General features: G+C 46.3%; 1 protein-coding gene across 1 annotated transcript in view; it reads left to right on the plus strand.

Annotated features, from left to right (window-relative positions):
• The window catches only part of SPPL3 (signal peptide peptidase like 3), a 101,943-nt gene extending 96,042 nt beyond the window's left edge, over positions 1–5,901 (plus strand). Inside the window, exon 11 of the mRNA XM_058158691.1 lies at positions 5,116–5,901. Within this exon, the coding sequence (XP_058014674.1) occupies positions 5,116–5,187 (72 nt within the window). The 3' untranslated portion in view covers positions 5,188–5,901. The remainder of the gene's footprint in view (positions 1–5,115) is intronic.
• Positions 5,902–10,280: the final 4,379 nt, after the last annotated feature.

A 10,280-nucleotide genomic window follows, 5' to 3' on the forward strand; every position in this document is an offset into this window, starting at 1 on the left:
ATTCAAATAATTATAAGCTGCCTTTGAGGCCAGGCCATTCTGGACAAAACATACATAGGCAAAACATAATACAGTGAAGCCTCATTTTAACAGAGGGATGTCCAATAAATTTAAACTGGTGCAAATCATTTGGTGACTACAGGATTGATGTATTTATCTCATTTGTGTCAATGTATACAAATATATGATTGATGCAAATGATATAAAATATAACAGATGTAATTATGCACATTGGACAAATTACATGGACGGACTGGCTTTGGAAATGATGGATTGGAGACTAAAATGTTGTCCATCTGAACTCTTCTAAAGGGTGGGTGGCTGAAGAACTGATCTTTCCTGGTGTTGTCCTGTGGCTAAACAAAGTCCCTGGCTTAGCTACCACCCGCTCAGGAAATACTCAGAGTTACAACAGTGCTGGATAAGGAGACGTAACAATCTGTCCTTGAATAGCATCCCCAGGGTCACATAATCATGATTTTTTCTTTTATGTACACTGAGAGCGTATGCACCAAGACAAATTCCTTTTGTGTCCAATCACACTTGGCCAATAAAAAATTCTATTCTATTCTATTCTATTCTATTCTATTCTATTCTATTCTATTCTATTCTATTCTATTCTATTCTATTCTATTCTATTTTGGTGCTTCAGACAAGCAGAGTCAATGGGAAAGCTGGCAGGAAGTTAAAAGACACAAGCATGAGCCGTGCATGATTTGCTTAGTAGCTAGAACCAACTTCTTAGTTTGACTTTACAACCTTAGCAATTAGCAATGGGGTTGCTGTTTCCAATGACAATCATTAACCTGTTACTTCTTGCAACCAGAGGCATCACTTTGCACACTGTAACTCTAAATGACACCGTAGGATTTCATCAGGGAGCAACATGAACCACAGGGCCCAAAATACAAAGAAGGAAGGGCATCGAAAGGCAAAATATCCGGAGGGCAGTTGTGAGGCCTCTGGGGCCATTTTCTTAGAATAAAGCCAGGATGGTGGTTGAGAATAAGCCGTTCCTGATGCCTCCCAGGGCAGCAGGTTCTTTTTTTTCTACTCCGTCTGCAGCTAATGAGATGTTCCGCTAGGCTTGTTGGCTAAAATGGCCCTTTAGGTAATTAGTCCCCAGCCATTTCCTTTCAGAGGTTCACACCAGCACTTTGCATGGGGCTGTGAAGTGTATTGATTGCCTCTGCAGGGGGTCCCTGCCAGCCTGTCTTCAGAGCAGAATCTGTAGGTAAGAAATGGAATGACTTTATAAAGAAGTCAAAATTGGGGGAAACTCATAGTATGCCCATAATGTTTTCCCAAGATGCCCCCCCCTCCGTTTCTTTCTTGGAAGGAGAGTGCCGCTCTCCTGTGACCTTAAGTTTTGAGGGGGCTCCTCTCGCCTTCCCTTTGACCGGTTTGTCAGTGGGAGCCCCGTGGCTCACCTGGCCCAGGACTCTTCCCTGTCTTGCCAGGAGTCCCGTTAGGAAAGACTCCAAGGTGTGGCGCAGCTCTTTTCTCCCTTCCTGGCCAGGTCCTTTCATAGGAAGGAGTGCAGTGGAGCTCCCTCTGCCTTGACCACCTGCTCAGAATAATCCCTTGCAGAGCCTCCCAGCCGGCCTCCTTTGTTTCCTGTGAAGGACGGGCGTCCCTGGTGAGCAGCCACTCGTTAGCTCCAGCCATCGCATCAGCCGGGCAGCCACGGGATCAGGATCTGTGCACTTGGCAACCGGCTCACACTTAACGTTGGTTGCAGCATCCCACAGACCACCATGTACAACTTTCCCTGCTAGCTTCCTTCCCACAAGCAAAGTCAAGGGGAAAGTCACCAGTCCTTTTGTTTTAAATCTCTCCCCCCCCAAGCCCCGCCCCACTTGTGCCACACCAGCCCCTTATGCGCCCCCACTGCCCCTCCTCCACCCGGCAGCAGCTCTGTACCTACCAGCCAGCCTGTTTGCAAGCTGTCCCAGGCTGACAACTTCCTGCCAAGCTTCCCATTGACTTTGAGTGTTAGATGCTGGTAGGAAGTTGCGACGAGGTCCTCCCTTAATGACCCACAAGCAGTGGGCACTGCTGGGATTGTTGCTGCTAAGTGGTGATGTCACACTTCATGACTTTAATGCTTGGCGATGGAAATTCCTGTCCCAATTACCGCCACTTACCGAAAACACTCTGTAGCAGAAAAGGATATTTGTCAATGAGAATCTTGCATGGCGTCCCTATAGGTGTGGCCCAGGAAAGCAGCCCATTTCTCTTGATGGGATAGTCGGATCCGTTGCTTCTCTCGCTCTCAGTAAGGAGCCCCCCCCCCCACCTTGCCTCTTCCTGAGAGATCAGGACTCTGCAGAATCCTCTTATTTGGTCTGGGAAGTTTGTGGCGGCTGCTCTTTATCCCCTGCTTTCCTCGAAGTTTCTGGATGGATGAGAAGGGAAATGTTTTCAAAGAAAAAAACCAAAGTGCCCTTGGGACCCCCTGGAATGTCTTCTGAAGTTCCAAGAGAATTAAGAGCTTTTCTTGAGAGCTTGGCCATTGCGACACCATCCTCCACTTTTGGTCCCTTTTTTTTGTTTTGTTTCTAGAAGCATTTTTGTAACTCTTGTCTATCTGTAAGAATTTTCTGAGTCTGATTTAATGATCCCAAGATAACAGTTGAAAGTGGACACTTTGCCTCCAAGCAATCCTTTCCCAGCGCAGCTGTATATATCTGCACTTCCAGTACTTGTGGCTTTGGGGGTTTTTTTGGGAAGAGAACAGACACGGCTCCTGCTTTCCAGGTCCTGAGAGCAGCTCCTCACATCATCTCAGGTGAACAGTAACCGTCAGACAAAGGTGCCCCCTCCGCTTGGCTGGCTGAGTGAGCCTGGCTGCCTAGGGAGCCTCCCTTACATGCCTCCACTAGGCCAGCAGCAGCCCTGCTCCAGTGGGCATTGAGCAGTGCAATGCAATCAAGAGCAGCCATCTCTCCCTGTCCTCGTTTCTCCTCTTCTTTTTCTCCCCCTTCAGCTAAACTCCCTGCCAGACTTCGGCTTCTCTTCCTGTTTGTTTGCTCAGCCAGCTCACTTCTTTGGGAGCTGCTTCTGAAGCTGCCTCAGCCAGGTCCCCAGAAAGCAGGGCTCCAACGACAACGACCAGGGCAAGGAAAGGGCAGCATCAGTCAGCAGCCAATCCCTCTGCTTGGTTCCTCCACTCTTCCTCTTCCCTTCTGCTTATTTGAATTCTCCTCCTAGACTGCTGCTTGCTTGGGTTTTACAGATAGCAACAGCACTCAGACTTACTGCTTCACAGAGCTTTTCAGTCCTCTCTAGTAGTTTACAGAGTCAGCGTGTTGCCCCCAACAATCTGGGTTCTCGTTTTACCAACCTTGGAAGGACAGAAAGCCGAGTCAACCTTGAGCAGGTCAGAATTGAACTGCTGGCAGCCGGCAGTCAGCAGAAGTAGCCTGCAGTGCTGCATTCTAACCACTGCTGCCCTTCTCACTGATAAGGCGACCCTGGGCAGCTTACAAACAGTAAAAAGATAAATATAGAAACAATTGAGATTACAATTTCAACACTGTATAAAAAACTATATTTATTTATTTATTTATTGTTCAAATTTATATACCGCCCTATCTCCCACAGGACTCAGGGCGGTTTACAGGCATTTAAAAAACAGATAAATACAATCTAAAAAACAATTAAAAAACTTATTATAAAGCCTAACAATTAAAATAATTAAAAATATAAAAAATAAAACCCCACTTAAAACCCATTAATTAAAACCTAACTCAGTCCTGCGCAATGAAATAAGTATGTTTTGAGCTCACGGCGGAAGGTCCGAAGGTCCGGAAGTTGACGAAGTCCCGGGGGCAGTTCGTTCCAGAGGGTGGGAGCCCCCACAGAGAAGGCCCTCCCCCTGGGCGCCACCAGACGACATTGCCTCGCTGACGGCACCCTGAGGAGTCCCTCAGAATTACTTTAGCATGATAGCATTCTTCAAATTGGGTGACATCACTGAGAAGGCCCTGTTGCCATCAGGTCTGTTTTCAGCAGGAGCCGGGTCTTCAGTTTAGGGTATGACATCATTCAGGAACGCAGCTGAGAGAGAGCTCATCTCTTGAGAGGCAGTGCCTCGAGTGGGGACAAGAAGCAGGCTCAGGGGAGGAGGGTGCCTGGCTTCAGCAGAGAAACACCTTCAGTGACAAGTTTTCCAATGCTCATTCGGTCCTCAATGTGTGACCATAATTGAGGCCACAGTTACAGTCGTACGGTTGTGACGGTGGTTAGGATCACGTATTTCGCCCAATTTTTACAACCTTTTTTGCAGCAGTTGTTAATGGGTTCCATGTTGGACCCATTATTATGGGTCAATTATTATTTTTTTGCTGAAAACTGGAAGTAAATGCCAATTTCTGGCAAACAAGGTCATAAATTGTGGCCATGTGACTGTAGGATGCTGCAAACGGCCATAATTACACATAATGTGGTCAGAATCTGCAGTGAGGGGCCCAGCAGAACATTAGATCTGGATTGTCAGCTCTTGGGGGTGGGGTCTCTCATAGCTTTAACAGTCACTAAGCGACTGGTCGTAAGTTGGGGACTATCAGCAGCTGGCTTTTGATTTTGATAGGGAAATGGATTCCTGGTGGAAATCCGTTAATTGTTTTTCCTCTCTTAAACCAAATTTTCTTCAGGAAATCTTTCTAATGAAAGGACCCGATCTCTTTTTCGGCTCAACTCCAGGAAGCCCCCATTGGCCCTTCCACAACATCTGCCCAACAACTTTAATATTCAGTTCCCAATGGGAAGCCAAATGGTCTCCGAATGCCCAGTTCTAGGGAGAACAACTAAATGACCCCACAAAAAGGGTGCTAGGCTTTGAACTATCACGTCAGCAATGGACAATCCTGAACAGGATTCTGTATAAATGGGGCAAAGCTTTGAGCTGAGGTCCTATACGGGCCCAGTATCGGCTTTTTTAAAAATAGAAACGATGCTGCTCTTCAATGGTTGGATGGCCTAGGCACTGGTATTCGAACATAGATTATTTTAACATTTATAGTTCCATTAGGTGAAACGTTAATGTATATATTGCTAGTCCATGCACGATACGCCCTACGCAGTAAATAACTAACCCGATCTCTTTCACAGGGCGATCTGCGCCGCATGTGGTCGGAGCCGTTCCATTCAAAGTCCAGCAGCTCACGGTTCTTGGAGGTATGATGGAGCGGACGGACAGCGGCCAAACTTCTGCCTGGTCCTTTTTTCACTCACAGCTTGCTTGCCGGTGCCTGAAGCTGGGCTGGTACTTAGGAGCATTGCCAGTTTGTGGAACTTGTACAGATGGACTTGCTGTATTTCCAGGAGGAGAGGGCAGAGCTGCAGGGCTTCCTCTCCAGCCTCCCTTCCTCCTTGTGACTGGAGACCCCCCTGCCCGGCTCCCTTCTCCTCCCGGCCCCCCTCCTGTTTACAACTCAGTGCCAGACCATCCGCTGTTCTTGAGGGGGGCAGGAGGAGGAGGAGGAGGAGGAGGCGGCCGCAGCAGCTTAGTTCAGAAAACGGCACCACCGGCTGAGTCATTGAGGAACTTGTGAACACTACAAGGAAAAATGGCCACAGCACTTGGAGTTTCCTGGAAAACCCCACCAGTACTTTGGATCCTGTTTTTCCATTGGACTCCAGTTTCGGAAAGAACTGAATTTCTTCTCTCACTGTACTCGTTTCCCCCCTCCTCTCTCTTTCATTTATTTTCTCCTGTGGTGTGAGGTGACCTATGACATCCACAGACATTGACTGACTTCTCGCAGTTATTACACCAGATTAAAAACTTTGTTATAACAAGTTACATTTCCACCCTGATATCATAATGCAGTGAATAAGAGCACCACACACACACACACACACACACACACACACACACACACGCTCCTACACTCCTCCTTTTGTACACCCTAAAGGCATATGCACATATAGCATTGTATATGTGTGTGAACCAACACAAAACACAGACCGCCACCCACACTGCAAGGGTAAACTCTGCTAGGCTCATGCTTTGTAGCTGAGAGGGGCTTGCTGTAATTTTGAGCATGTAGAGCAGTTGACAATGGCTTTCTTGTATATGGATCTGCAAACAGCCCAACGCCTCCCTGTTCCTCCCCACCAGTGAAGCTTCCCGTTTCGTTTTCTTTTAAAGGTGTCGTATGTTGTACTGAATGTCCTCCTGGATTTTAGGGGATTTTCTTTTGATTTGCAATCAATGTAGCAAACTTAGGGGAGGAAGAAAGACGAAGCCTTTTCCTTCCTGCCCCGTTTTGTTTGTGGGTTTGTTTTTTTTACAACTTGTCCATTACAGTTTTTAGTAGCTCTCTTCTTGACTTAATGCATGTATTATAGCAGCTGTTGTCTTCGTGTGTTCTGATCATAGTAATGTATGACTTGTAAATACATTTTTTCTATTTTCTATTTTTTGGTAATTTCTTTTGCATTGTTTCATTAGTGTGTTGTATTTCTCCCCATTACCCAGTGTTTAAAAGTGGGGGACCCCACCCTCTGCTGTTGTGATGGTCAACGTTTATGATGACTACTTTGTACCTGGGAGTCTCTTAAAAACAAGGACTTTTCTAAACAAATTGTCCAGGTTCTGTTGTGTTAACCGTGACAGATCAACCGTTTCAAAGTTTCCCGGCATAACGATCTCTTTCTGATCAAAAGAAAAGTTTCTGGTTTTCTATTTGAAAGGTTTGTGCCTGTAAGATCTCAAATCCCAGGAGGTTGCAGGCCTTTCCTAGGCTTGCTTTGAAGAAGTTGGAGCTGAAATGGTTTATTGCCCTTCAGTCACACATGGACGGTCATCTCCTGCCTGGCATTCCACTCTCCCTCATCCCTCTGTGTTCCATGTTGCCTTCGTGTCCAATTGGAGAGCTTCCTGGAAGCATCTGGTTTAGGTGCCTGCAGGAGATGGTGGGGCGGACCCCACTCATCTGATCCAATGGATCACCTCTGCGTCTTCTGTTTAGGAGGCACCTTGAGGAAAGTGACACAGGAACACAATTCTTAAATTAAAGGAACCCCATAGCTTCCCCTGAGAAGTTGTGGGTCTCCATCACTGAAGGTTTCTAAAGAACAGATTGGCCAGCCATTGGTCTGGAATGGAGAAGGGGGTTAAATTATCCAACCTTGGGAACTTTTAAGACTTATGGTCTTCAACTCCTAGAATTCCCCAGCCAGCATAGTCTTAAATTTCCAAGATTGGACCCCCCAGGATAGGGCCTGCTTAAGCAGGGGTTGCCCTGGAAGACCTTCAAAGCCTCTTCCAACTCGGTTATTATGTATGTGTATTTCATCTTTTCTCCGTCACAGAACTTGCAGGCCACCCTCCTTCCATTTGGGCCCTGACCACTCTAAGAGCTGCTTGACTTCTAAAGATGGCTGCTTCTCTGGTCTTTACATGCGATCCAGGTCAAGTGGTCTGTCTGGAGCATGTTGAAATTTTTGTTGTAAACAAATCCAGGACTTACATAATTTCCAAACAAGGTTTTGTACCGTGGATTGAAGACTCACAGTTTATCTTGGTTTAGTTGACTAATTGGAGCCAATCCTCAGAATTCCTCGCACTCAACTCATTAGGCCAACCTCTGCTGTATCTTGGTGTTTGCTTGCTTTAAACTTGTTCTTTAGTCAGTTTTACTATTTGAAGAGCACAGATCTTTGAAAAAGGAGCCACCTTGGAACGAAGGTTTATTTTGCATTTGTTCACAGGGCAGGAATTCACTTCCAAGTACAGATTCTCTTAAAAGCTTTCATTAGCAGCCGGTGTCCATTTGCATATGTGACAGCACTAAAGACGCTGGCAGGTTGCTTAGGGAGGAAAGATTCTTTTATGAAGGGGACGAAACCCTTCTCTCATTGCCGGTCCATTAATTTTGCATACTGGGTCTTTGCATCCCCTACCTGCCCCAACCCACAAAGCCCTTGATGGGCCTGGGCTTGAATTTGGAGAATCCTGGCTGAAATCCTCAAGTGATTTGCAGTTCAAAGTTCTTGTCACTTTCAATCATTTTTCAATTCTCAGAGATCATTTTCTTGTTCTTAATGATGGTGATGTAATCACTTGTCTTAAAATCCGTTTTGGTGCTCCTAGGAGAATTTACCCATTTGCATGGAGAATTGACGTAAGTTGCGGGTTATGAGAGAATGTGAGGAACTTTTTGAAGCCATGATAATAATTTGTTGGGCTTTTCTTGTCCCGGCTCTAGAGGGCTGGGAAGTGGCAGGCAGGAGGCCCATCTGGCCGCATGAGGCAGGGCCTGGTTGAAGGGCCTGGAGGCAGCTGGGAAGCCTGCAAAGATCGGGGTCTCGTGGTGTCAATCTGCCTTCCTTCTGGGGGGCCTTGCAATGTGCTGCCATGGGTTAAGAGTGACTGGGATTTTCACTGCGCAAGAAGCGCAGATGTGGTGTTTATTTTGCTCTGCTCAGATCCTGCCTTTCTATAAAATATTCCCAATGTACGCATATTTTTAAACCATACTTTTTAGAAGTCATATTTTTACAAGTCCATTAAAAAGCAGCTCCAAAGTGGATGCTATACTTGTACTATAATTAACATCCCAGCATCTTATAAAGTATATATTAATTTGTGCTTGTGGCTCTAATTTATTTAATGAGATGTGTCGAAATTATATGTCATTGAGGCACTGATTATCAGTGTCTGGTTTCTTTAAATCCATTTAAAAATGTTTTCGTTTTTGATCCCTTAAAAGAGAAAAAAAAGAGGGAGGCAAAATTATGATACAGGCAGTCGATGCTGGGTTGTCTTATATCAAATTACACATTTTACTTTCTATTTAAAACTCCTCTCGTTTTCTGCTTTCAATCGGCTCTGTGGGAGGAAACAATGGCTCACTTCATGTTCTCCCACCGTGGCTGTAAAATGACTGGATGGTGGCATTTTTGTTATTTAAATTCCCCAACTCTCTAGGCGAGATCGAGGCCTTTTTCTACCAGGATTTTAGCAGGGACTTGAGTTTGAATGGCGGCCCAGAGTAGCTAAAGGCTGTTCTCTGGGGCAGAGTGGAGGCCCTTTTCCTTAGAAAAGCTGCCCAAGTGCATGTGCAGATGCCAGCTGAGGTGGGCAGCGTTGAAGTAGGTGGAGATGGCTCTGCTAAGCCCTGCCAGTCAGAGACATCTTAGTGGCCAGAAACCTCAGTCAGGGTCTCCTCCTCCTCTGGATTGAGTCCCTGCTTGTTGGCTCAGTTGCCCTGCCCAAGCACTGTTTCAGATGCCAGCTTGGCCAGCCTCTCTGGAAGGATTCCAAGGTGGCTGGAGAGATGGCCACGGAGAGGCCCAGAAAGTCTGACAAGATCACAGTCTTTTCATTCCCAGCACGGGTTATCCCTCAAGGCACCCAAATTCTGTTGCATGGCTGGGCCTCCCAGAAAGCAAGGATAGTTTACATTCAGCAGCTCTCTAAAGTCAGTCTTGCTACTCCCAGCCTTGTGTGTTTTAAGACTTGCTGTACAACAGTGGTTCTCAACCTTCATAGTGCTGCGACCCCTTTAATACAATTCCCCATGATGTGGTGACCCCAGCCGTAAAATTATTTTCATTTTGAATTTATCGCGCCTGAAGCTGTATTGGCTAGCGATCTGAACTGCTTGCGACTGCCTTGAGGACGGAGGCATTAAAGCGGAGACTCCTCCCCTATTAAGTTTATGGCGCCTGAAGCCAGATTAGGCTAGCGATTGGGAGTGATTGCAGCTGGCTTGAGAGGGAGACATCAGAGCAAAGATTTCTCTCTTTTTTAATTCATCGCGCCTGAAGCCGAATTCGGCTAGCGATTTGAAGAGCCTGCAGCTGGCTTGTGGAGTCAACCATTGGAGCGCGATTCTTCGACTCCCAAGTATACTTCCCATATTTCCGATGGTCTTAGGCGACCCCTGGCAAATCATCATTTGACCCCCAATGGGGTCACGACCCACAGGTTGAGAACCGCTACTGTACAAGGTGTTGTCTGGGCTCTGATGTATCGGGAACCGAGGAAGAACCTGCCGGAGGAGTCCCAAGGATGATCCTTGAAAAGTTTCTGAGGAGCAGCAGCAGCCGCACATTTTGGCGACTTGATTAAACATTTCCTTAAATATTTTTGATTCAGAAGCCCTTACTTTCTTTTCCTGTGGTGTAACTGCACAGGTAGCCCTTAACTGAATTCGGGTTGCTAAGCAATGCAGTCATTAAGCAAATCATTGTGACCAGACCCAATTTTATGACTATTTTTACCAGTTCAGTCAATCACCATGGTCATTAAGTGAATCACACGA

This window comes from Ahaetulla prasina, chromosome 15, assembly GCF_028640845.1.
Source record: "Ahaetulla prasina isolate Xishuangbanna chromosome 15, ASM2864084v1, whole genome shotgun sequence".
Taxonomy (NCBI): domain Eukaryota; kingdom Metazoa; phylum Chordata; class Lepidosauria; order Squamata; family Colubridae; genus Ahaetulla; species Ahaetulla prasina.